This window comes from Gymnoscopelus microlampas, assembly GCF_963454915.1.
Source record: "Gymnoscopelus microlampas genome assembly, chromosome: 1".
In the NCBI taxonomy this organism is placed as follows: domain Eukaryota; kingdom Metazoa; phylum Chordata; class Actinopteri; order Myctophiformes; family Myctophidae; genus Gymnoscopelus; species Gymnoscopelus microlampas.
The window spans coordinates 33,230,655-33,257,122 of record NC_139962.1 but is presented as its reverse complement, the minus strand read 5'-3'; the positions used below and the strand labels follow the sequence as shown (position 1 = coordinate 33,257,122).

General features: G+C 41.4%; 1 protein-coding gene across 1 annotated transcript; it reads left to right on the top strand.

Moving 5' to 3' along the window:
* Positions 1-25,716, top strand: tspan18b (tetraspanin 18b). The gene is made up of 8 exons (XM_084058094.1): positions 1-130; positions 18,492-18,575; positions 19,896-20,090; positions 20,726-20,800; positions 21,757-21,855; positions 22,593-22,757; positions 24,277-24,360; positions 24,826-25,716. The coding sequence occupies exons 2-8, from the start codon at positions 18,513-18,515 to the stop codon at positions 24,871-24,873; spliced, it is 729 nt and encodes a 242-aa protein (XP_083914220.1). The 5' UTR covers positions 1-130; positions 18,492-18,512; the 3' UTR covers positions 24,874-25,716.
* The last annotated feature ends 752 nt before the right edge of the window (positions 25,717-26,468 follow it).

The following is a 26,468-nucleotide window of genomic DNA, read 5'->3' as shown; positions in this document are numbered from 1 at the left end:
GCAATCGTGAATCAGGATTTATGATTGTGCCGAAAACAGAGACTCATTGGGACACATATCACAACATTCAACTACAAATAGAACGATCTGAACGAGTGTTAGGTTTTTCAGGAGACACGCGTCTATTGCGGTAAGATGCAATTCTTTCATCTATTATTATTATCTGCCTGTACAATAACAGACTGACAGCATTACCACGTGCTATTGAAATCAACGAATTTCTGTAGTTTTTGATATTATCATCAGTTTACAAAGTGCTTTGATACCAGCAGGTTCGCATTCTTTCTACCGTATCTGTAGACTATTTATTTTGAAATGATATGAAGCATTTGTTCAGGAGTTGCCGTTTTACGATTAAGCAGCGGTGGAAAAAGTACTCAAATGTTTTACTTAAGTAAAAGTATCAATACTGCAATGTAGAAAGACTCTGTTACAAGTAAAAGTCTGGAATTCTTTGAGTTGAGTAAGTAAAAGTACAAAAGTATTGCTATAAAAATGTACTTAAAGTACCAACAGTAAAAGTACCCAATATGTAGAATGTCCCATGTCACAGGTTATGTACAACATCTTTTGAAAATAGCAGATCTACAAGCTCACAATGCCTGATGCAACTGTGAGCTTGTAGATCTGCCAAATGTATATTTTGTAATGATAATCAAAATATACAAAGTAACTAGTAACTAAAGTTTTCAAATAATTGTAGTGGAGTAAAAAGTACAATATTTACCTTTGAGATGTACTGGAGTAGAACATTTGAAATACTCCAGTAAAGTAAATATACCTCAAGGAGTAAATGTACTTGGTTACTTTACACCTGAATCTACATGTATTGCAACAGCACTGTTTGAGATTGTTTTAAAAAGAGTTACAATTCGGAAACACCTTTATGTCACTCAGTCCACTTTCAGTTTTGCAAACGCATTCTGGCCAGAATGCTATTAAGAAAGCTGCAGTTTTCTAAACAGATACACACATGTATTTTGGGTTTGAGAGTGGAGAAACATTCTGAATTATATTACTGACAGGTGAGCCATGAAATGGGGGGTTACTCGCTCTGTGTGTGTGTGTGTGTGTGCGTGCGTGCGTGTGCGTGCGTGTGTGTGTGTGTGTGTGTGTGTGTGTGTGTGTGTGTGTGTGTGTGCGCGCGTGTGTGTGGGGAGTAAAGGCTATGGATAAAGTTCAGCTGAAGGAAAATGACCAGTAAAATAGAAAGGTTTCAATTAATGTTTTAAGCCTTAATTCTTGAACGTTAGTGTTGTCTAATTAATTAAATTAGAAAAAAATGCATGCATCAGCCTATTAGAAAATGACAGAGTTCATGCTCCAAAGTTCCATTATTATGTTTTACTATCTACAATGTAGATCCTGATCTACATAGATCCAATTTAGAGATTGAAGAGTTTAGATTAACCCTTTCATAATTCATCTATTTTTGCTATTTCTCCCCTCTCCCCAAATTACTCCTCAATTAACTTGATTAACTTGTCACATTGATTTATTTTTCTTCCCCCCCGGGGCGGCAGTGGCTCAGGGGTAGAGTGGCCGGGTAGTGTGAGCTGGAAAACCGCAAGGTTGCCAGTTCGATCCCGGGCTGGGGCGCTCCCCTAGAGTTAGTGTCGAAGTGTCCTTGAGCAAGACGCTGAACCCCTAATTGCTCCCGATGAGCAGGTTGGTGCCTTGCATGGTTTCCTCCGCCATCGGTGTATGAATGTGTGTGTGAATGGGTTAATGGCACTATCAATGTAAAGCGCTTCGGATAGAAGCGCTATATAAATGCACCATTTACCATTTACCATTTACCAGTACATCAGTAGTTCAATCTTTGTGCCTGTAACCACTTGAAAAATACAGTAGGCCTATATACTTTGTGGACCGTTGAGAAATGTTGTGAGCTATTTTCACAGAATAGCCATTGTTCATGTGTCTTTTTGTGCACAGGGGTTAAAGCACTTTGAATGGCTTTGTATGAATGAACTGAGACTGATAATGAACCATGCTAAAGGACATATCTGATTGAACATGCACTATTTATTTAGATCAGTGGTTCTCAAACTTTTGAATTTCAAGGACCACCATAACTCAGAGTTACAGAACTGTAAGGGGCCAGGGCCCATTTGGACCCCCCCCCCCCCCCCAGACCACTTTGAAGACCACTGGTCTAGATGTGAGTGTGCCAATGTTGTCTGGTCACGTGACCAATGTGTGTCTGGTCATGTGATTCACAGATCCATCTGTCCCCCTCCTTTCATTTGATCTATTTGTGGATCACTGTGTGTGTGTGTGCGTGTGTGTGTGTGTGTGTGTGTGTGTGTGTGTGTGTGTGTGTGTGTGTGTGTGTGTGTGTGTGTGTGTGTGTGTGTGTGTGTGAGAGTGAGAGTGTTGCCTCGCTTGACAAAACCAGTGGGTCACAGAGTGTTGAAAGACCATCCATGCCGCATTGTGCCAATAGAATCACCACAGGTCAGGAAGCACTCTGCTGCGTGTATTGTAGCATGTGTAGCATGTGCACTCACATGGAGCAGTGAGTGGTGAGTGCACAGTGGTCACCAGGGTCTGTGGTGCTCCGTGGATTCAAACCCGGGTCTCCCGCGTGGAAAGCCAACATTTTACTATTCCACTAAGCTAAAGATAATTCCCTTCAAAAGGGGGTTGGTTGAGTGTAGCAGAGTGGCTCACAAACTCAGCCTAATGGCCTGAAAGTCTAATATCTCCACCGAGCTATAGGAAATTCCTTTTGGCGTAGGATGTTGGCTTTTTGGCGCTAAGATGTTGGCTTTCCACGTGGGAGACCCAGGTTCGAATCCCGGGCGTTACACGTGGTTACCGCGGTTCATGGTGCATCGTGGTTCATGGTGCAAGAGCCACTGATTAAATCACTCTTTCAATTTGGTAGTTGGCACCTTGTCCTTCTTTTGTGAAGACACGAGACTGGTTAACCACATGCATCTTACCATGAGCATGTAATGATAGGCGAACATTCTGTACATTGGCTACTTCTGCGAAAATAGCCAATCTACAATCTCATAAGGTTGTTGTGAGGTGGTCAGGGTTTTTGGTGAAGAGATTATAGGACAACATTGGAAACAAGTCCCCAGAACCTTTTTGTGCCATACTTTTAGCCTAAATGTCTTACTGTACTTTTCTGACTACAGTATTCAATCAATCAGTCAATTTGATGTAGAGAGAAAAACAGGAGGTGAGTACAGCTCCTTGGGGGAACCTGGTTGGTTTAAGTGGTTATAGCAGGTCGAATCTCAGCACTACACCTGATTACAACTGGTTTTCTGAACAAAATAAGTCTGGGATGAATCTTCTTTTGTTTCTGTTAGTGTTAAATAATCAATTTCTTTACACTTTTAGGACTGCCGGTGATTAGCTAATGAAGAAATCCTATGACAGAGTGATAAAGGCACTCTACTGCTTTAAAAGGCTGGTTTTAATAACATAAACGGAGCCATCCTTGAAGCTGCTGATTAAATGACCACGCTTGAACAATGCCTATTGACATGCAGGGCTTTCCAAAAACACACTGAGGACACATGATGCTAATGCTAATGCTCGGCTGCTCTTTCAAAGACTTCCACTCATAATGAGATTAAGTTCAGTCAAACTGAATTTAAAAGCAGATGGTCACCCTGTCACCCTGCACAGAAGACCTACCCCACCCCACACCCCACCCCACCCCCAAAAAAGACAGAACACTGTTGCTGTGTTTAAGGTTCAAGGTTTCTTCATTGTGTTAGATCTTGTACTGGACTACTGGCACATAAGATACAATAACAATAATTAGTTGTGGGTCCTCAGACATTGTAGCAGCAATAATCGTAATATTAACAGTAAAAGTAAAATAGCATAACAAACAAAAACAAAAGGAATAGTCAAGAATAAAAGAGTAGCAGTAGTATCAAAACTGTTTCTTTCACAACTTGACGCATATTGAGAGCTTGTAGATCTACCATTTTTGCAAAAATGTTTTCCCCAGAATAAGGACGCTAGGGACGGGTTCAATAAGGTGCTCGAAGGTGCTGTGTGCAACGTTCATTAGGGGTTAGAGAGCTAGAGCTGTTTCAGGGCAGTGGCTGTGGATATGTCATCATGCATGTGGTATGATAGCTGTGGTTTTACTGCACTACAACCAAACGCATTCAGTTATTTTACTACCGAGTTACAGCTGAGACCCAATGATTAAGAGCAGGATCTTGTTACAGTAACGCACCCATAGAAAACAGCCATTTCTAAATGTTTCTCATATTCTACTATACTGGTTGGGGACGTTTGGCCCTCACATGTATAGTAATACACGCACGCACGCACGCACGCACGCACGCACGCACGCACGCACGCACGCACACACACACACACACACACACACACACACACACACACACACACACACACCAAGAGCCCCCAACCCCATGCCCCATGCACCCTCCCTCCATGCATGTTCAGAGTGTATCCTCCAGAAACGGAACCAGATGGCGCTGGCTGTTACAATGAGGCTGCTACAGCAGCGGGTCTCCCTGTGTGGTCCTGCAGGCCTCTAAACAGTGGTCCAATGGCTCTGCAAAGAGTTGCATAATCTGTACGAAAGGTTCTGATGAGAAACCCACACCCACCCATAAACTCTGATCCACACAGCAACTGCCAAAATGCACCTGGTTGCTATAGGGTGTTCTGTTTCCGCATTGCAAAGACAGACTTATCCAGAATATTGGTTTCAGTTCCGTTCAGTGGTATTTACTATACAGCACTTTACAAGCACAATACCATACTGTGTGAGTAATATATAGTCTGGCACAGTTGTTCGGTTATTATTATTTCTCAAATCTGCCACCTGGACATCAGTAATGTACATTTTTGTCCATCCAAGTTGTGCAATACATAGAGCTCTGATAAGGGCGCTTGGGTGGCGCAGTGGTAAAGTGCCTGCGCACCCATGGTGCATCTTTGTCGAGCGTGTATACGAACCCAATTGACCCGTGTTCGGGTGGGGAGGGTGATATCACTCACTGCACGCATTCCTAAGAGCAGGGGCGGCACCTGTCAGCAGGGAGTATTGGTTGGGAGGAGTAGGAAGGCTCTATGTCCTCCCGGTGGGGGCTCCTCACTGGCAGGTGAGTGAGTCAGTAGGATACAACAGCAGTGACAACACACAAATGTGTGTGGGGGTGAATTAATTGGCATAATGACAATAAATAAATAAATAGAGCTCTGATAAGATCGCAAGTGAGTTGCACAGGGCATGACAGACAACTAAGCAGCCACTAAGGGCCCCATGGCCTTGGGGGGCCCCAAGTAAGCAAGACAATATGTTTTACTTACTTTTATTACTGCATGGTTAATTCATTCATAAATGAATAAATAAAAAATACATAGCTGACTTGTGTGATTTAGTGCTCTAGTTATGTACTGGTGCTATTTGTCATGCACATACAAAACAATCCGAACTCGACCTGCCAACCTGCACTAAAAAGGAAGAAAAAAAACAACAATATGAAATATAATAATAATGATAATAATATTACTCAGCTATTACACACCCATTGGCTCAAAATATAGACTTGCACACAGGAGCAGTAAGTTTGGTTCCTTGCTCAACGGCACCTCAGTACAGAGGAGGTGAATTGGCACCTCTCCAGTCCACACACTCCATGCTGTGGTCTGTGCTGGACTTGAACCAAGTCAAGTCCCTACAGACTGAGCTGCTGCCTGCCACCTCCAGACGACAGTGCTTTGAATTATCCAGTTGCATAACTAAGTCCCGTTGCATAAATTATTCTTTAGGAAATGCCTTCTGCAGGAATATGAAACCAGCACTGTTGCCCATTCAGAAGTGATATTCAACATTTACAGCACAACAAAGCTTTAGCATTGACATTCAACAAAAAAAAAGTATTAATAGACCAGCAACCTAAAAAGCACAAACTAAAGATGAAGTATGTGTTGTATTTGCGAATTTAAATAATTGGAACAAATGGCCAGGTGTGGATGATGAAACTAAACGTTGTGCTTCATAGTTGCCCATGATGCCCAGGGCCAGCTTGACTCTGGTTGGTGATGGTGGAACACTGTCTGTGTCCCCATGGACGCTCCTGAATAATGTTAACAAACTTTTCAACTAGATGTTGCAGATGTGAAATGAGTCAATATTGAGCAACCTGCAATACTGCATTGCGTATTTCTCGCCTAAAATGTTATCACAAACCGTTTTTTTTGTTGGACTGTACATGTGAAATAGATATCAGCAGCTATGCTGAGGGGGCTCTATCTGCAGTGGAAAATGAATTAAAGTGAGTAGAGCAGTCTGGTTTCCAAACTTTTTCTGGATCAGAGCCCACTTGAAGACCTTGAAAGCGATTGCACGGCTGTCGTGTTGGGTGGGCCGATGGGTGGGCCGTGTACATTTTCAGAGCATGTTTATTTTAATAATCAATCAATCGATTGTGTTCTGGATTGGATCAATGGAACTAACGTATTATACATTAAGTTCATATTTATCAGTGTATCACAAAGAAAACTCATGTTTTCAAGTTTTTAAAGAAAAAATACCATTACCAACATTTTCTTTTACATTATTTTATATTAATAGGGCCCCAGCCTACATGATGGGAATGGCTGGAGTAGAGTCAAGTCAAGTAGCAACTCTGACATATCCTACCATCCTACTATCCTACTATAAATCCTTACTATCATACTCTCCTATCCTACTATAAAATGACTTGTCTGTCTGTCTGTCTGTCTGTCTGTCTGTCTGTCTGTCTGTCTGTCTGCACATGGGCATTGACCATTGCAGAGAATGAGGAAGCTGATTTTATACTTTTCACAAATTTGAGCTGCTTATTAGCATTTTGCCATGGGCTATGGGATCTGTAGTCACCGTCGCGGCTCCATAGCCCGGAAGGATGGACATGCCGTGGTTTTACTTTTATTGGTTGATGGTTGGTGCAGGGTGACAGTGGTAGAGTTGTGTGATTTGGGCTCGGCCCGTCAGGTATTTCTAATTGTCTAATTGTGCTCTTCTCTTTAGTAGTGTACTAGTCTCGCGTAGCCAGACCCCACAGAAAATGAAAAACAGCGACCTCTGCTTTTCTGATATTCTGTGGAGTCTGGCAGGAGTATAATGTTAGACTAGAGCGCAGGGAAACACCGGTTTCATGTCTGCCTATAGCGCATCACTTCCGGTTGGTGCGACCATGTTTTCATTCCCACTAACAATATTTCTACACGGAACACTAACACCACTTCTCCCAGAGAACATGGATGGTTTTGGTTATAAGCCCACTTGTTTCTATGATGAAAGAGTAATTTAAAATGTGAATATCTTTCCGTGGTTTTGTCCGCTCCGAGGACGCTATTGTTAAATTAGTTTCGGCTAGTTTCGAGGGGGGGAGGGTGGATCATGGTGGATGGACACGTGAATCCCGCCCACTACATTTGATTGGGTAAAGCGCGGCCCACTTCCTGATCTGAAGGCACGCCCACTTTTAGCCAATGCGCACTGGTTAGGACGAACCGCTCCGACAGATTCCACCGCAGGTCGGAATCTGTTCTTGAGAGATTAGTAGTGTACTGGACCTCGGCTCGGTATAAAGTTAGAAAGGACTTTGATCTAAATGCTTAGCAAGCAGCAGAGCCAGAGAGGCTGACCTATATAAACATTGAGCTCCGATATAATCCTGTGTTGTTGTTGTTCATGTACGTGTGTGTAGTCAATAAAGTGCAGAAGCTTGAATTACAAAATTATCTCATCAATATTGTGTTGGCAACAACCCACAGTAGCACTCAGCATGCTACAGTGACATAATGACAAATCGGCAGACAGGGACATTCATACAGTTATGTGGCCGTTCTCAGGCATTTTTCTCCTTAGTGGCTTGGTATATTGATCTGATCTGATGTGATCAATCAATCTGGTCATGGCCACATGGGCATATGCAGACCGATGAAGCAGATTTTTTACTTTTCCCAAATTAAAGCTCTTTATTAGAATTTTTGTCACGGCTATAGGTTCTGTAGTCGCAGTTGACGTGTACACTTCAACAGGTATGGACTAGTCTTAATAATTTGTCAAATGCAAAATTTGATCACGCAAGTTACCTGAAGAACAGGGACACAGTGACCTGTCCCCTCTTAAACTTCCTATCCTCAGAATCAGGTCTAGATCTACAAGCCATGAGCTTGTATATCTGCTATTTTTGAATAGCCAAAGTATAAAAGGTTAAAGTGGTTAAAATGATTGTGATGCTATATTAACACATTTTGCACATTTTTCCCCCTGGAACCACCCCAAGGACCCCTGGGGGTCCCCGGACCCCACTTTGAGAACCAATGCAATAAAAACACTAGTTTGGTGGAGAAGAAGACGGGAAAAAGCACAGCTACATACAAAGATAATGGAGGAACTGCTTGAGTCACAGGATCAAGCTGTACCCAAAACAATCATCTTGAATCTATGATATTCAAATGGTGAGAACATATCTTAAGGCCAAAGGTGAACTATCATAATAACAATACAGTGTAATTCTACCAAAAGTCTTCCACAAGTGAGGTGGGATCCTTGCACACCTCCACATATTTGATGTTATGACACAGAGAGAAAAACAGTGCAACATTAGTCACTTCGTTTACGCATAGAAAACCTCTTTGGCTTCTCAAACACCATTGGAGATAATTGAAAGCAGAATAAAGGGTCATGGTGTGTGGGATGTGGGAAGCATTTGGTCAGTGAGTCATGTGTCTTGTGTTTACCAGGCCCGTCATCCTCAGCTATCTGCTGTCAGCAACCTGTAGCTGCTGGCTGCTCAGATGATCACCAGCTCATTATACTGCGTTTATCAATCTAATATTAAAAACACTTAAGCTCTATATACTTTGTCATACAAGGAATAACAACGCATTGCGAGTGTGTAGATCGGCTTGTAGATCCTCTAGACATTTTCAAAAGTTTGAATAATTTTCACCTACAGTATAATGACATGCCCAAAATAGGGACGCCAGGGTTAATGTGGTTCATTGTTTGTATGCTCCAATCAAACCCGTGATGCCATGACTTTGCAATCCTCCTCATGAGGCAGAGTGCTTTTTACAAAAGGTAAAAGCCACTCTGTCTGTCTGTCTGTATGTCTGTCTGTCTGTCTGTCTGTCTGTCTGTCTGTCTGTCTGTCTGTCTGTCTGTCTGTCTGTCTGTCTGTCCGGTTAGTCGTTCCAAAATGTTCATGGGTAAGCCAAAGAGATTGTTACATCTTATCGGGGATTACATGCTTGTTTAGTGTTTATTTCAGTTTTTAATGTCGCTAGCCGCCAGGCTCTTAGGATGACTGTTGTCACTCTGTTTATCCATCTGTCCATCCAACACATTGGTCCCAAATAACATATCTCGGCAGATTGCGAAATGCACACTACATTTTACTTTCCTGTTTGCATAGTTTTTTTTCAATTCAGTTTTAGTGTTAAATGATTGATTGATTGAATTTATTAGCAGTTTGCAAAAAAAGCACAGGAAATTATAGTTCAATACAAGGTCTGCTAAGAGGATTTTAAACCCAAGAAAGCTTATCACAGCAACAACAAGTTTGCACATAAAGCAGATACCCAACATTTCCCCCCTGAGCAAGCATTTGGCCTTCAACGAGAAGACACCTTGAGCTGGGAGGCCATCTGAGTTGACAGTAGTTTGTTGCTATGATACCCGTTGTACCAGTGTCAGAGTACGGTTGTACCCGTCTGTCTGTGTGGAGATTTCTGTCTGTGTCCTTTTATACCCATATATGGAGTTCTGTGTCAGGCATGCCCAAATATGGAGTCCAGGTCAGTCTGCTGACGCCATATTGACGTCAGTGTACCGTACTCCATCTATGGGGATTTTTGGGAGATCCGCTGATCCGACCGACTTCCCACTCGCCGCATCACACCCTCGGGTCCACGCCGAATTTAAAGTCGGTCAGTCCCATATACTGTATGGGCATGCCCATATATGGGAATATTGGCGGTTCTGGACAACCGCATAGCTGAACTGTCCCCCTATTGTGGAATGGCTTACAACAGAAAGAAAGGCCTACCGGTATCTACAAGCTGAAACATGTTGCAACGCGGTGCATTGTGACCTTGTAGATCTGCTATTTTCTCTGTTTCCAAAAGATTTTGAACATTTTTGACAATAATGACATAACCAAATTAGGGACGCCAGGGTGAAAGTGGTTTAACTGGCACAATAATCGTGTGAATTGCATTTTAATTGAAATAAAAAAACATGTATACATTTAAAAAAAAAAAAAAATCTCTTTTCCCTCTCCTTCCAATTGGCCGTCTTGGCGGCCCCTAGGGGGGTTGCGGCCCCCAATTTGAAAACCGACTGGTCAAGGTCACAGTGTGCATGGCGTGAATCTACTGTGCACCATAAGAAATGTTTCATTATTGATGTGACGTTAGAGCCTGGGGCGTTTCCTGATAGCATAGCATCACAACATCAGCATCCGTCATGATTTTGTCCTCCTTTCATGTGTTGGTTTCTATAGAAACAGCCGGGCGATGTAGCCTGCATGCCCTTTATATTGCATTGTGTGAATTCAGCTGAACCTCTGTCCTGAGGGAGGGAGGATAAATTGTTAAGCTCTGCGCTTAGTATATCGTTAATCTTATTGAATATTATGAATCATGTCGTGAATAATGTACATTTTATAGATTTAAACACACACACACACACACACACACACACACACACACACACACACACACACACACACACACACACACACACACACACACACACACACACACACACACACATTTGTTTTGTCATGCCACTATAGCATTATATTGTGCATGCAGGTTTTTGTCATGGTCAACTCTGTCAAATCTGGGTCAAATCAATTATTGATAAGCTGTTTTTTGGCAACCTTAACAGAAGAAAAATTGGAAAATGTACAGTAAGTCCGCTCATCCTCCCAGTGGTGGGAGTAATGAATGTACTATCGCAACAATAGCTGGGCCTCAGGGTCTCACATGAATTCAACTGCCCCGTTATTTACACTGGCAAATATCACTTACAATCTACACTTCCTTGCCTTTATCTGTTTGGAATACAGAAAACGCTTTATGCATGTTCTGTAAAAGTCATACATACTGTATTTATGTCTTCTTATGTTCTTAGGGAACAGACTGGAGAGCTAGAGAACCTGGGTCACTCACAAAGACATGACATGTATGCCAATTTTGAACATAAGGTTTTACATATATGTTGAAGTTATCAAGTTTATTTAGTTCAGCTAATGCTGTACCTCAGTATCTGAGTAGCAGGAAACCGTAGTGTGTCATTGCATTCTTGCTACACCGTAAATCACAAAAGCACTTGAATTGGACAATTGCTGTTCAGTTGCCATCATTCAATATTGTTCTCCAGAGCGAACAGGACGTACTTTCCTCTGAATCGTGCACGTACGTGCACGATTCAGAGGAAAGTAAATCCTGCTCGTTTGAGACACAACTACTCAGCCTAACGACTCCCAGTGAGCAATGGCAGAACAACTTCTCACCTATAAACCAAGCTGATCTCCTCTGGGAGGAAAGAGGAGGGGTGTCTGATGTTGATGAATCCTCTGGCGAATAGAGAACAGTTAATCAGCTATTGATCACTGGTGTGGAGCCTCATCATTGATTCCACTGTGCCAGTGAGGGGCGGACAGCTTGCTACAGAGCTAACATGATGAGTTCTTGTCATATTATGTCCATCCTCTTTTTTTCTTTTATAAAATGTAGCAATCAATACGTTTAGATTAGTAACTTGTTGAGGTGATTGTGTTTTCCCAAAGCTGAACAAACAGACCTGACAGACATGCCTCCGCCTGTCCACTTCAGAAATATTTGTTCACACTAGCCTTTTTCAACATTCAGAACATGGTAGACAATGGCACCCCAAGTAACAGACACTGATTGTGACAATGTGATCTGAGAAAGCACTGGAGGTATCTCAAGCCCGGTGCTCAAGGCTCAGAAAGTTATTTTCCCCTATGGCTATCAGAGCCCTGAATGAGGAAGAACAAAAAAATATAATGAATAAACCAAAAACTGTAAGAATTCCTAGCAGTTACTCAAAAAGTTACTTGCACATCTACTGTACATAGACAAGTTAAATAGACAAGTGAAATTGATGGCATGCATATAGTATTATGTATGCCTTTTGCCTTCTTGCATCTTCTCCATTCTCCATTGCTGTTAAATATCATATCTACTGTAAGAGGTTTATTGCCCTTCTGGCTGTACTTTATTTCTGACGTATCAATAATTTTCTTATTTGTTTTTCTTAGTTCATTACTTTCAGTATTTTTATTATTATAAAAAGAACAACATCCATCCACCCAAAATATGAAAAGCAATTCAAGATAATTTGATTCTACCAGGTTCTTTATCGCTCTGAAGCACGGTGGCAGGCCCTTAAAGGTTATGGTATTAGGCTGGAGTGCCATTGGAGAGAGAGAGAGAGAGAGAGAGAGAGAGAGAGAGAGAGAGAGAGAGAGAGAGAGAGAGAGAGAGAGAGAGAGAGAGAGAGAGAGAGAGAGAGAGAGAGAGAGAGAGAGAGAGAGAGAGAGAGAGAGAGAGAGAGAGAGAGAGAGACAAAAGGTTCTTTGAAAGCACTCCCCTGGGTCTTGATATTCAGAGCTCTCTCCAAATGCTCTGAATTGGTCTAAAGCACATTGACCCTTAAATCATTCGACACCACAGTGATTTACTGGTTAACAGGAACCACAAGGAGAAGGATCTGTACTTCAGTTTCATGAAGCCAACATTAGTTTTTTTGGCTGAAGACATAATGGCTTCAGCCAAAATGGGGTCCGGGGACCCTCATCGTTCCTTGAGGGGGTCCAAATGGACCCTTACAGATCTGTAACTCTGAGAGTGTGCAACTCTCAGAGATATGGAGGTCCTTGAATATATATATATTTGTTAAAAGTTTGCGAACCACTGTTGTTAGAGAAAGGCCAGACTGGGAATCCTAAACACTGCAGCTGTGATTTGAGGTGTCGTATATCTGACCACACACTCGCTGGTATCATTCAGTGAGCATTTCCCTCATGTTTTGACTACAGTGGTACAGGCTGGTTTGTCTCCAGCATTGGAAGCATGCAGGGAGCAGAAAGAAGGGGGTTTCCAAGGTTAAACACAGTATTCTGAGGCTTTAGTCCATCAGCCAACATCATGATGGTGGAATTCTTGTCTTTCACTTTATCAAGACATTTCAACCCAGAACATTTTCAGTATACACAGTCAAATTCATAGTGTTGTTCACTTAACTGAAAGACACCATGTTGGACATAGTGTGGGAGGGCAAGAAGAAATGAGAAAAGTATAGGTTCTCTGCAACAACCAAAAAGGCAATATATGTCTCTGCTGTAGGCTTCCTTTGTCTTTACAATTTACTGTTTATTAAAACAGAGAAGGAAAAATGTCTATTTGTGGCTTACCACTGAGGTACAACCCCCAAGACTAACTTTCACTGAACACCATAGGTAATTAATCATAGTGGCTTACAATTAGCAAAATGCCAGGAAGACTGACCCTTTCCATAAAGCATTCCTTTTGTGCCGAAAAAAAAAGAAAGCCTCATTTTATTTTAGATTGACCATTATGGGAATCGATGGAACATTGCATTCAGATTAACAACGTAAACCACTTTGTTGACCTGGGTCCCCCTGGGGTCTTTATTTGACTGCTTCTTTTTTTCTATCTACATCAAATCTCAGCTGAAAATAGCTAATCTACAAGCTCACAAGCTGGAAGATTGGCTATTTTTGACTGTTCACCTATTATAACATGCCCAGAATAGCTAGGGTTCATGTGGTTAAACGCGAAACCAAGCAGGACAGGGAGAAAATGCATTGAAAGATAACGTGGAACAACCCCAAATCCCATAGCTCTCCCCTCAATGTGTTTGTGATAAAGCCAGGTCACGTTCCTCACTAAGGAGCTGGAAGATCACGTGACGTCCGCACGGATCCGCCTTGTCCTCCCTGTTCTATACTGCAGACCACGCTTCTGTCCTGATGGATGAAACCAGTCCCAGCCCCTCTGACACTGATTTATTGCAGTGGTTCTCAAACATTTTCATGTCAAGGACCCCCAAATTGATATGCATTTGGCCGCAGACCCCCACCTGAAAAGAGTTTGTGCCAGAAACCCCCATAAGAGAAGTTGTGTGTGATTTTTCTTTAAAAAAAAATATTTTTTTAGAGACATTTGAAAACAATCTGATCTACAAGCTTGTATATGGGCTATTGTTGAATAGCCAAAGTAGGGTTTAAGTGGTTAAACTGATTGTGATATATATATTAACTAATTTTGCTTGCTGGGGACCCCTGGAACCCCCTCACCCCACTCTGAGAACCAGTGATTTATTGGACTGCAGGCGTCCCCGGTCAGCAGTAGGTTACCAGTACCTAACTGGAATGCTGCTTTGTGGCTTCAGTCTGGTATCTTGTTGCACTGATACAATGTGCTGACACTGCAGTCCTCCTTGCTATGCTGTGGGCTAAAAGAAAGCTCCATTTTGTATGAAACCGATTGATGATAGAACTATCTATCTATCTATCTATCTATCTATCTATCTATCTATCTATCTATCTATCTATCTATCTATCTATCTATCTATCTATCTATCTATCTATCTATCTATCTATCTATCTATCATGTTCAATATAACAAAGCACTTTTCCTCTCTTGATCTTCAGAGCATGTGTGCCTACACACACACACACGCACACGCACACACACGCACAGGCGCACACACACACACACACACACACACACACACACACACACACACACACACACACACACACACACACACACACACACACACACACACACACACACACACACACACACACACACACACACACACACACACAAATGGCACACCTGCATCTTTGTATGCTGATAGTACTATACATAGGGTCCATCCCAGCATGGGTGGATGAAGCCCAACACCTCAGGGATATTCTACTATTGTACTGCAGGAAACATCCCTGGAGAAACATGCATGAATATGACTGAAGATCAGTAGAGCTGCTCTCCTCTTGTCTGGCTGCATGAAACTGAATGGAGTGTGTGTGTGTGTGTGTGTGTGTGTGTGTGTGTGTGTGTGTGTGTGTGTGTGTGTGTGTGTGTGTGTGTGTGTGTGTGTGTGTGTGTGTGTGTGTGTGTGTGTGTGTGTGTGTGTGTGTGTGTGTGTGTGTGTGTGTGTGTGTGTGTGTGTGCGCGTGTGCCTGCACGTGTGCATACCTGCATGTTTATGAAGGTAAAGCTTTATTTATGAAGTCTATTGTCAACAGAATAAAGGACTGCACAGTAGTCTTGCGAGCCAGACTGTTGCTTCCCACAATTTTCAAATGCCTCCGTCATACAGTCTGGAGCAGTAATATAAATCTAAATAATCGAAGCCTAAATAGCTTGCTGCTTATCAGAAATGGAAATTCAAAAATAAAATGTACAGATATTTTAAAATAGATTTAACAGATTCTATATAGCATTCAGAGGTTGTGGAATAGTTGTTCAGCAGTGAACAGAACTGGGTTGTATAGTGTGTTCTTCCACACCCACGCAAGTCACGTTCTCCCGTCTAAACTCATCACTGACTGTCAGGTGAAAAGAAACGTCTGGTGACTTCATGTGTATCAGAGAAGACATGTCAATGTATGTAAATTGGGAGAAAACAACAAAAAAAAAACGAATAATAATAACAATGTGTCCTCTCTCCAAAACAGACAGTGGTTTTGTGATCACGTCAACCCTTTGTGTAGCCTACTCATGTTGTTCTTTGCTCTCACATTTCTCACTGTCATATGCTTTCATGCTTAGTGTTTCTTGTCACAAATGAGCTTTAATTGTGCCTTTTTTAATCTTTTGTAACCATGTTGAGCGGGTTTGCTATAACTCATGTTCTTGTGGTGTGATTCATGTGCCGCTGTCTCAGGAGGGTGTTTATAGTTCTGTGCACATCTGACTATAACACATTTTCACCACATTTAGGTGGTTTGCTTCATTAACCCATATCTCACCCAAAGACGTTGTAATTATCCTGAGTGCACTGTCAGTCACAGACCCAGCCTTTTTCTTCATTAGAAGAAGAGCCTCACACAGACAGGTCAAATAGGAAGTAAATACACAACTTACACAGCTGAGCGCCCACAGACGAGATTGCAAATAAGCATTAATTACCAGTGCCGATGAGCATTGTGTCTGTGCCTTTTACAGATGGCTCAGACGATATCAGGTTGGTTCCTCTCCCAGTTGATTTGATGACTGATAACAGAATAATTGCAATTAAGTCACACATCACCAGGCCCACGACAGCTTGAAATAGCCTGTCACTGAACCAAATTAAACCGTATTTCTTGCTCTTCTCTTACAAGTGATGGATGTGGCGGATACCTTGATCTAAATACAACCAATACCTAGATCTAAACCAGTAAATACCACCAATAAGTAAGTAAGTAAGTAAACCACTGGTTCTCAAAGTATGGCCTTTGGGGGGTTCCAGGGGGTCCCCAGCTAAATGTGTTAATATAGCATAAAAATCTGTCTAACCACTTTAACCCTGTATACATAGGGTATTTGAAAATAGCATATTTTCTTAAACATTTTAAATCTTGTATAGGGGTCCCTGGCACAAAATATATTTACAGATGGGGGTCTGCGGCCAAATACATATTAATTTGGGGGTCCCTGACATGAAAAAGTTTCAGAACCACTTTTATCTAAACCATTAACCCATTCAATGGGGAACGCATCTCTGTCATTTTAGATTTCTTTGGCTATTTGTTTTTAATTGTGACAATTTGTGCACATCTTTAGCGAACATTTGTAACTGTCAAACGTCTCAACAAATGTCTTAATTCTTCTGAAAAACTATTGTTGCTATATCAGTGGTGCTTAAACGTTTTTGGCCGCCGATCCCCATCAAAATATGTTGTTCCAGGGACCCCCAGAAGCAACGATTTGAGTTAAAAATGTTGTTTAAAAAAAAAATATATATATATATATATATATATATGTATTCAAAGGTTTGCACAAAAGTTCAAGATTTTTCAAAAATAGCAGATCTACAAGCTCATAGCACGGCACTCTGTGCCGAGCTATGAGCTCGTATATCTGCTATTTTTTTTTATTTTTTTGTTTTTTATCCCTCGATTTTGTAACCCTTTTTTCACCCGGTGCCAATTTGCTAAGTGATCCTGGGCACTACACTCCCCCCACCAGCCTAGGGAGCCCAGGGCAGAGCTCATGCCTCCTTCAATGCATGAGAGCCAACTGACCTTCTTGTCACCTGACAGGGGGGGTTTCCCTGGTTGGACGTAGCGCGTGGAAGGAACACGTTATTCCAACCAGTTATCTGCTATTTTTGAATAGCCAAAGTATAAAAATTATGGTTATCGCTAAAATCTAAAATGACACAGATGCGTTCCCGCTCTTAATGGATTAAACAGCATCAGGGCCTGTATAAATGCACACAGTTGACCGTCTTCACACGCTTTGCTGCCGGCCAACTTACATGAACATGTCGTCCTCCTCCTCCTTCTCACACTCCCACGTCCTCCCACCCGTCACACTGGCACCAGAGGGACAGGCTGTCAGTGGCGTGCAAAGCAAAAGTGTTCCATCTGACAGTTTGCTATAGCTTGTGCTCGCAGGTCTTGACAGCTGTGTCCATCATGTTCCTTTTGTACCGACTAATTGCAGAGGTGGCCAGTCACTAGGTACATTTACTTAATGTTTTGACTGTCTGTACTTTACTTAAGTGAGTACTTTTTAAATTTTATTTTGGCCTTTTCTGCTTTTATTTGATAGAGTACAGTAGACTGACAGGAATTGGGGAGAGAGATGGGGAGTGACACGCAGCAAAAGGTTGTCGTGAACGGGATTCGAACCCGCGACACGCTGTCATTAGCAGCCTAGGTGCCCGAACTGCTACGCCAGCTGTCCGGGCCCACTCCACTACATTTCAAATATTGTACTTCCAAACTATTGAAAATCACAGATCTACAAGCTTACAATGTGTCATGGTGTGACGCGTTATGATCTTATAGATCTGCAATTTTTCACTAGTTTTGACATTTTGATATGCATTTCATTAGATTTTTAGAAAGAAAATGTACTTGGCAATTTGTACTTTTAATTACAGTATTTTTAGTAGTCCATTACTTTAACTCAAGTACACATTTGACTGAGCAACTTTCACTTGTAGTGGAAGTGGAGTCATATTTGACCAGGACTCGGGAGTATCTATACTTTGACTCAAGTACTCTATACGTTTGGCTCTGTGTGTCTCCTCTCCAGTCATGTTTAAATTGTGTGTGTGTGTGTGTGTGTGTGTGTGTGTGTGTGTGTGTGTGTGTGTGTGTGTGTGTGTGTGTGTGTGTGTGTGTGTGTGTGTGTGTGTGTGTGTGTGTGTGTGTGTGTGTGTGTGTGTGTGTGTGTGTGTGTGTGTGTGTTCTATCCAGGGTCAAGGGGAGGTTTCAGCCATGGAGTCAGACTGTCTCAGCTGTATAAAATACCTCATGTTCATATTCAACTTCTTCATTTTTGTGAGTTCACCACATACTCCGCACACATACTGCATATACAGTACACACGCACACGCACACACACACACACACACACACACACACACACACACACACACACACACACACACACACACACACACACACATACACACACACACACACACACACACACACACACACACACACACACACACACACACACACACACACACACACACACACACACACACACACACACACACACACACCATTTAAATGCCATCATGAACTTTATTCATTATGAGATAGTTTGCCATTTGTTTTGGTGAGATATATGATTGAGGTTTCATTTGCTGACTTTGATGAAATACTGAGGTCACTAGACATCACACTGGACTGAACACTAGAATACAGCGGTGGAAAAAGTACTCAAATGTTTTACTTAAGTAAAAGTATCAATACTGCAATGTAGAAGTGCTCTGTTACAAGTAAAAATCCGGAATTCAAAATGTACTTGAGTAAAAGTACAAAAGTATTGGTATCCAAACGTCCAAACGACCAAAAGTAAAAGTACTAAAATGTTTGAAAATAGCAGATCTATAAGCTCATAACGCGTCGCAATGCGACACGTTATGAGCTTGTAGATAGGCTACTATCTATTATCTATTATCTAGGCTATTATTACTTTAGCCCTAAAATAGGGCTAAAGTGTTTAATGTATGTTTTATAATGTAATCATTTATATCGGCAAAGTAACTAGTAACTAAAGTTTTCAAATAATTGTAGTGGAGTAAAAGTACAATATTTGCCTCTGAGATGTAGTGGAGTAGAAGTAAAAGTATAGATAATTGGAAATACCCTGTAAAGTAAAAGCACCTCAACATTGTACTTGAGTGAATGTACTTAATTACTTTACACCACTGAGTAGAAATCATATATTCTATTGTCTGCCCCAAGCAAGCTCACCTTAGAACAAGTGGTGGCCAGGTGGGCCAATTGGAAAGGGGAAGAAAATGTTAATTCAATTAATTTCTTAAGATTGTTGTGCCATTTTACCCACTTTCAACCTGGCATCCATATTAGGCATGACATTATTGTCAAAAATTGTTGAACTTCGTCGAATTTCGAACATGGTCAAACATAGTGAAAATACCCCTGCCTTAGTTAGGTTTACTTGAAAGGCCATTTTGCAGAACATGAATTATGTAAAAATGCATCACTTTACACATCGGCTATCCAAGACTTTCCAGCACAGAGAGGGAGCTGTTGACACATTGAACAACCCTAACCTAATGTTGTTATTCTTGTCAACATATACAGTATAGGTGTACAGTATCTGTGTCTCTGTCTGTGTTGCAGCTGGGTGGCTCGCTTCTGCTGGGTGTCGGCGTCTGGGTGCTGGTGGATCCAATGGGTTTCAGGGAGATCGTGGCTGCCAACCCTCTGCTGTTCACTGGCGTCTACGTGATTCTGGCCATGGGCGCCATGCTCTTTCTGCTGGGCTTCCTCGGCTGCTGTGGAGCCGTGCGAGAGAACAAATGTCTTCTGCTCTTTGTGAGTAGATGTCATTCATATACGCAGCAGAGTAGGCTATATACAAAACAAAATACTGCTACTGTAGTGCCATACTGAGATAATGGAATTTGCCTCTGTTAGTTTTGTAATACTGAAAATACATGGTGCTACTGTGCCCCCTGGAGGAGTTGAAATGAGATTGCAGCCAGGGCAGGTAACAATAGGACTATTTGGTGTATTTCATTCTAGATTTCAATATCTGGTATGAAATAAATATTATTTTATTTTATTATCTGGGCCAGGAGATAATAAAGGAGATTGAGTGAGTGAGTGAGTGAGTGAGTGAGTGAGTGAGTGAGTGTGCGAGCGAGCGACTTAATCTTGCAAACTACTGGACCGGTCAGCTTCAAACATTTCATGCATGCTACCAGTAGGCCCAGAAGGAAGATACTCCATCCCAGTTTTCATATCACATTTTTTTAGTGGTCTAATATTTTTCAGTTGTTGGTGGTAGTCATTGCTGGCAGTTCCCACCGACCTGATGTTGTGATGGGAGTCCCAACGGCTCCAGACCATACACTTGTATATAATGTAACAATAAACAATCTTCACTGTATAACCTACAGTTATGCATATAAAGTTATAAACCATATTTACACCTTCTCTCATCTCAGTTCTTCATGCTCATCCTCTTCATCTTCCTGGCTGAGCTGGCAGCAGCCATTTTGGCTTTCCTCTTCCGGGAGCAGGTGAGTTACTTGCTGCTTTTTCAGTGTCTTTGACTGTTTCAATGTTTCCTGTTTGATCAATGTAATGTGCCAATACATTTATTGGCACATTACATTGATCAAACGGGAAACATTGACATGAAGTGACTTTTTACGGCATGGCTCTGAAAGAGCCATGTCGAGAGGGTCTGTCTGTCTGTGTGTGTGTGTGTGTGTGTGTGTGTGTGTGTGTGTGTGTGTGTGTGTGTGTGTGTGTGTGTGTGTGTGTGTGTGTGTGTGTGTGTGTGTGTGTGTGTGTGTAATGCCCGGGATTCGAATCCGGGTGTCCCACGTGGAAAGTCAACATCTTAACCGCTAAGCCAAAGGAATAACCCTATCAGTTAGGGGAGATATTAGACTTTCAGGCCATCAGGCTGAGGTAGTGAACCACTCTGTTACACTCACCCCCCTTTCGACCTCCTCCCACGGGGAAACCTGATCCGGGTCACGGCACCATTGTAACGCCCGGGATTTGAACCCGGGTCTCCCGCGTGGAAAGCCAACATCTTACCCACTAAGCCAAAGGGATATCCCTATCACTCGGGGGAGATATTAGAATTTCATGCCATCAGGCTGAGGTAGTGAACCACTCTGTTACGTGTGTGTGTGTGTGTGTGTGTGTGTGTGTGTGTGTGTGTGTGTGTGTGTGTGTGTGTGTGTGTGTGTGTGTGTGTGTGTGTGTGTGTGTGTGTGTGTGTGTGTGTGTGTGTGTGTAATCAGTCAAGTCACGTCGGCCTGTCATAGATACAGTACGTCATAGGCGACTGATGTCACATACTGGCCACATGACAACTGAGATCCGTTATCAGACCCTGTCTTGTTCTCTTAGCATGAAGCTGTTATGTACCCGTGTGTAGCTGTGTACCCGTGTTGTATATGTACTTGTGTGGTGTACCTGTGTTACAGTATATAACTGCTGTGTACCTGTGTCTATGCAGTTGAACAGAGAATACTTCACCAGGGAGTTGAAACGTCACTATCAAGGCCACAACACCACAGATGTCTTCAGCTCCACGTGGAATGCAGTCATGACCACGGTAACCTTATTAACTCTATCTCCATCGTCGTGGAATTCTGGATCAATCAGCAATCGATAAGCCACATAGGAGTCGGGACAATTTTCTTGGTGGTGGTGGTTATGCTTTATGTACATGATATCATGGTAACGTTACTTACTCTATCACCACGGTAACGTTACTTACTCTATCACCATGGTAACGTTACTTACTCTATCACCATGGTAACATTACTTACTCCATGTTCACCCTGTGACCTTTCCCGGTAAAATGTTAAGTGAGGTTTTCTTTTGTTCTGGCCAGTGGTGGTAGAAGTACTCGCGCCGTGTTTCGAGCTTGTGGATCTGCTCCTTTTGATGCTTTAGTGTGACGCTGTAGTATGATCAAGTAGGGTATTCATTTACGAAAAGTTAGAGGTGTCTGCCCGACAGCTGAATGTTCTTAAAATAACAGATCTACAAGCTCACAACACCCCGGGTATTTTCGAAAGATAAAGTATTAAACAGGGCTTAATTGGCAAAATCATCCATTAAATATGTTTTGTAATAATATTCGAAATCTTCAAAATAACTAGTAGCCTACCTAAGGTTTTCACATAATTGTAGTGGAGTGAAAAGTACAATATTTGCCTCTGTAGAGGTAGTGGAGTAGAACTATAAACTATTGAAATACTCACGTAAAGAAAAAAATACCTCAAAGTACAGTACTTGAGTGAATATTCCATCACTGGTTCCTGACCGTCATGTTTCTGAACACAGTTTGACTGCTGTGGCGTGAGCAGCCCGGAGGACTTTGAGGAGAGCTTCTTCAGGCTCATCCACCCCAGTAAGATGGTACCTGAAGCCTGCTGCCAGAGGGCCCTCACTTACTATGTTGATATGGACCAGTGTGTGGGTGGGAGCATGGCCTACCGCTACAACAAGGTAAGGTACTAAGAACACATTCAACATAGCAGTGATTCTCAATATCTTTTCAATTTCGAGGACCCCCAGTTTGATATGCATTAGGCCACAGACGTCACAGACAAATGTTTTACTTAAGTAAAAGTATCAATAGTGCAATGTAGAAGTACTCTGTTACAAGTAAAAGTCCGGAATTCAAACTGTACTTGAGTAAAAGTATAAAAGTATTGGCATCAAAATGTACTTAAAGTACCAAAAGTAGAAGTAGTCATTATGCACACCAAATCTTTTCACCGAAAATAGCTGATTTACAATATTAAGTGGTGAATCAGACTAATCGATTTAGTCAGTTACAAAAAAGGAATTACATTTTTTTGTGTGTTGATTAATTGATATCCTGTATATAAAAGATTTAAACAAAATAATCCCAAAAACTAAAACCTTCTCGATTATTTGATTAATTGAAAAATAAATGAATCGATAACAATAATTGCTAAGAAGTAGAACATAATCAATAGCTGAAGACATACCCAGAATAGGGATACTAGGGTTCATGTGATTAACCCATTAAAGGAGAATTTTGGACTAAGGTTTTCTTACCTTTTCTATGACGTTATGATATTTTAGGATGAATGGTACAGTATTTCAATCTCGTCTAGCGAGACTTAGGTTTTTTTTTTTTTTTTTTTTTTTTTTGGTTGCATAGTGTTCTGTCACTATGAACGTCAGATCTCACCAAAAAAAAACAAGAAAAAAGCTATTAGAATACGCAATCTAGCGCAAGGCCTATTGGCGCACGTTTTAAGCTGTGGAAGACCCGGGATGGAGTTATGACATTTTTCTACTGTACCATTCATCCTACCGTCATAGCGTCATAACGTCATAGAAAAGGTAAGAAAACCTTAGTCCAAAATTCTCCTTTAAGACGGAGAACACATCTGTGTCATTGTAAGATTTTTTGGCTATTAAAAAAATAGCAGATATACAAGCTCATAGCGCGGCACCGAGTGCCACGCTATGAGCTAGTTAGTAGATCTGCTATTTTAGAAAAATCGTGAAAATGTGTGCAAATCATTGAATATATGTTTTTTTAAAGCAAACATTTTAACTCAGATCTTTGCTTCGGGGGGGTCCCTGGAACAACATATTTTGAGATGGGGATCCGCTGCCAAATACATTTTGACATGAAAAAAAAAGAACCACTGATTATAGCAACATTTTTATTTATTTTTTTCAAAAAACTGTTAGGATTTAGAAGACATTTGTATAATCGTCCAGAAGCAAAGATTCGAGTTAAAAATGTTTGCTTTCAAAAATATATATTCAAAGATTTGCAAAACAATTCACGATTTTTCAAAAATAGCAGATCTACAAGCTCATAGCACGGCACTCGGTGCCGCGCTATGAACTTGTATATCTACTATTTTTGGAAAAGCCAAAGAAAACTAAAGTGACACAGATGCGTTCCCGGTCTTATAATGGGTTAACCGTGCTGTCATTTGAATGTTTTTCTTCTTCTAATACTCACATTTCCATGCAGGGGTGTTACTCAGCGATGATGGACTACTTTGAAACCTACATTTACATGGCTGGAGCTCTGGCCATCATGGTGCTGACTATTGAAGTATGTTCATAGATATCTTTCTAAACTTCATTATGATAATGATAATCAGGGTTGGATTGTGTGTGTGTGTGTGTGTGTGTGTGTGTGTGTGTGTGGGGGGGGGGGGGGTGCTTTTGACCCCCCCCCTCTGGTCATTAAGTCTTATGGCATATCCCCACCAGCCATAAAAAATTAATGACCAGAATGATCAGAAAGTAAATGAATGATACTTGCATTTACTTATGGGAAATGTAGACTGTCTGATATGTTTGACATTTATAATTGATAATATCACAGTTCAACAATTTGATCAAACCAAATTATGTTAGCCACATTAACCCTGGCTTCCCTAATTTGCGCAAATGTGCCAAAATGTATCAAAAATATGATATTTTTTTTTATTGAAAATAGCACATCTACAAGCTCACAATGTGTGGTGAATAAATTAGCCATGTCCAACTCTTGTCTTTCTCATTATCTCCCCAGCTCTTTGCGATGGTTTTTGCCATGTGTTTATTCCGAGGAATCCAGTGACCTCCGTGCGCACGACGCCATGAGATATCAGACGAAACAGACCATGAAAGAAACAGGAGAAAAGTCAAAACAACATAAAAACGTGTGCTTCTGCAGTATTGTTTACTTTTCATGTGTCTTGTGGAAGTGAGATTTTGAATTTGTTCCGCACGGTTGGCCGTCTGAGCTACAGTAGGGCTGGGCAATATATGAATTATATCGTTATCGTGATACAAGACTAGTAATATTGTGATATGGCATAAGTGTTGTCTTTTCCTGGCTTTAATCATTTAAGCCAGATTTTTTTTAAATGGTAAAAAATAGCAGAGCTGTCTTTAAATGAAAATTTATATTATCGTCACAATATTGGTATTGAGGTATTTTTAGTCAAACAAGACTGTATCATGATATTTGATTTTGTCCATATCGCCCAGCCCTAGTTTGAGGTACAGCTTACAACAGACACAGACAGAGAATGATGTGAAGTGAAGCTGTAACTTTTCTGGCATCTAACCTTGTAACCTACAAAATGAAGTGTCTTAGTTGAGGCCACTCCTGCTCTGTCTGCACTGTTGAAGATGATTTTAGTGCTCAGAAGCTCAATAAATCCAAACTACACTATTTGGAACAGTGGTTCTGAAACCTTTTTATTTCAAGGACCCCCATAGCTCTCTCTGTGAGCGTGCAAATGGAAACCATTTGGTTCCATTTGTATGCTCTCAGAGTTAGAGAGGCTTGTAACCACTGAGTTAGACCATAGTGGAGAGGGTGTGTACAGTACATTCAAGGTTCTGTGTGAAGTATTATGACCATGGAGTGTTTGAGTACTAAAGTATGTCATGGGATGCCTGTAAATTGATACATTTTCACTTTAAAGGTGCTGCAAGTGATATGTCTTTGTTAAAACAAAAATACTGTTTAAAAGGTAAAACTCTATGTTTTGATAATAATTGCGAACGCGGAAGGAAAGCCGCGCCTCCGCCCAAGTGGAGCATAAACTCTGCTCGGCTTGTGTGTGTGTGTGTCTCTGTGTGCAATACTGTGCGTGCACTGCCTGTGTGCAGCCACAGAGTGTGCCAGAGTGCAGCTACAGTCAAAACACACACACACACACACACACACACACACACACACGTCCTTAAATACACAATATTTTGGAGCTGCGTTCGCTTCCAGCGTTCGCGCGTCTTACTTGTCTTTGTAATGGAGTGTTTGTTCAGCAACAGGGGTTATCCTGTCTCTCCTGCTCCTTAATAAACAAAAAATACATTTTCAGTGTGTCACCAATTTCAGTCAATAAGGGTTCAATTGGAAGAACAATTGCATCCATTTATCAGCTTAAATGTTATAATGTTCAAAGATATCTGCTGGAATCACTTCCAATTTCACTTGTTTATGCTGTATCGTGTTCTCTCTCTTGATTAGATGAAAATGGTATCTCAACCTATTTTCTGTTTAGCTGGAGAGACAGGGAGTTGCTGAGCAAACACTGTATAGCAATGATTACTATCAGAATATAGAGCTATTTAGCGTGTGTATATAAAAAAAGAGAAAATCACTTACACCTCCTTTAAAGTGTGTGTGTGTGTGTGTGTGTGTGTGTGTGTGTGTGTGTG

What these genes read in the sequence shown, in the direction of transcription:
- tspan18b (XM_084058094.1), top strand. Translation starts at nt 18,513, where the DNA reads ATGGAGTCAGACTGTCTCAGCTGTATAAAATACCTCATGTTCATATTC. An exon ending in ACAAATGTCTTCTGCTCTTT is followed by an intron (nt 20,091 to 20,725) that starts GTGAGTAGATGT and finishes CTCTCATCTCAG; the next exon opens with TTCTTCATGCTCATCCTCTT. An exon ending in GGAATGCAGTCATGACCACG is followed by an intron (nt 21,856 to 22,592) that starts GTAACCTTATTA and finishes TTCTGAACACAG; the next exon opens with TTTGACTGCTGTGGCGTGAG.